The sequence below is a fragment of the Agrilus planipennis genome, unplaced genomic scaffold (assembly GCF_000699045.2).
Source record: "Agrilus planipennis isolate EAB-ADULT unplaced genomic scaffold, Apla_2.0 scaffold21, whole genome shotgun sequence".
NCBI classification, from domain to species: Eukaryota; Metazoa; Arthropoda; class Insecta; order Coleoptera; family Buprestidae; genus Agrilus; species Agrilus planipennis.
In genome coordinates this window covers 1,743,060-1,744,787 of record NW_020439030.1, presented here as the reverse complement: position 1 = coordinate 1,744,787, position 1,728 = coordinate 1,743,060, and the positions used below count along the sequence as shown (strand labels likewise).

Below are 1,728 nucleotides of genomic sequence, written 5' to 3'. Positions count from 1 at the left end.
GTAACAAACATTACTAAAGGAAGGAAATGGACAAGTGATTTCGATATTTTAAACCTTATCGCTGCATATCCTGAAAATATCGACTTCTAGTTTCCTGTTTACTCTATGTTACTCTACGTAAATTCTATTAGAGGTAAAATAATTAAATATTTTTCATAATTACTAGGCTATAGTATGCTCAATAAGTTACATATCTAATATAATTAAAAAGGATTATTATTTAATATACTTATTAATAGGTAGAAGTATATCTACAGGTAAACACCTTATGTAAGGTATAGATACGTAAAATCGCAAAAGTTCCGATGATGTTGGTTATTTATTTCATTTTTATATAATCCTGTGTATAACTAATATTTATATTATTATCCCTATTTATACATATCGATTGAAAGGATATAAAAGATAGAAAAGGTTCTCAAACTACTACGATGCAGCTATGAATAGCGTAAACCTTGTCAACCATGAAATGAAAATTTCAGCTAAGGCAACAAGCCGATATAGTGTGGTTCTACAAGACCTCATTATTAAAAGGTCAAAGTTAAAATCGCTTTAAAAAAATTCTTATCCAAACGTCTGAACTTTTCGTTAAAATTTGCGAGACTGGAAAGATAAACGCATTTTATTGTATTTTTTTTAACTATTCCTAAGCAACAACAAAATGACTATCTACCTAAACCAACAAAAGAAAAAACTAATTAATAAAGAAAGGTATTTTCTATAGTTAAATGTCGAAAATAAATCCCAAATCGTTTCGTAGATATTCATATTTTCAAATCGTATTCAATCACAACTTTTCTTCGATAAAAAATCCTATGACTAGTAACACATAATTTATATTTTAATAAGTTATCAAAAATTGAGTAAGTTTCCGCATTATACAACATGTACTATGTCCACTACCATAAATAAGCCCTAATAAAAAGGGGTGTCAGATAATAATCTCAATCCTCGACGTTGTACAGCTATGATTGTTCTTCGTATATATTTTATTTTTTTAAGTAAGTAAATTGTTTTTGCAAGTTTTTTTTTCTCATATATTTAAATTTTTAATCGTCATGTCCGAGTAACGGGACACGCGGTATACAACCGATATGCGAAAGAGAAGCGGGTGGAGAATAAAAAGTTGCAGCGGAGAACAACAATAATTATATGTAAATTAAATACATAACAGGAATGAACTTTGACTTGAAACATGCAGAATCGAAATTCTACATGACTGTACACTTTCCCTTTTCGGCCCAAGGGTTGTTTTTCTTGTCCGGGGCGTGAATTAGTGGATCGTTTTTTTCGTTCTCTTCGACATATTCGCGCATCCTGTAACAAAAAACAAGTTAATTATTAATTAAATAGTCAGAACTCTATGGAAGTCAATAAAAAATAGGCGAGATAGGTTGGTAAGACACCTTCTCAGGCATGAAGGTCTAGTCAGAGACATATTAGAGGCATGTTTTTTACGTTCGAAATATTCAAATGATTGATTTGAACTTTTTGTACAATTGTACCACATATATAACTCGAAGGACCATAGAAACGCCGAGTTGTGAATATAACGAATTTATTGTACAACTTACAACTACGACTTATTCTAATTTATTATAAATATTGATTTTTATTAATGTATTATGAAAATAACTAAAGTCTAGTTACTCTCAGCGAGTCTACAAAAGAACTGTTCTATCAAACTTAAAATTTTGTACACTAGATTCCGAAATCGACAAATTATCC

The 1,728-nt window shown here is 29.9% G+C and overlaps 1 protein-coding gene across 1 annotated transcript in view; it reads right to left on the bottom strand.

Annotated features, from left to right (window-relative positions):
• Nucleotides 1–1,728, bottom strand: part of LOC108740987 (guanine nucleotide-binding protein subunit gamma-e) — a 65,332-nt gene continuing 63,604 nt past the window's right edge. Inside the window, exon 3 of the mRNA XM_018475542.2 lies at nucleotides 1–1,317. Coding sequence (XP_018331044.1) covers nucleotides 1,212–1,317 — 106 coding nt within the window. The 3' untranslated portion in view covers nucleotides 1–1,211. The remainder of the gene's footprint in view (nucleotides 1,318–1,728) is intronic.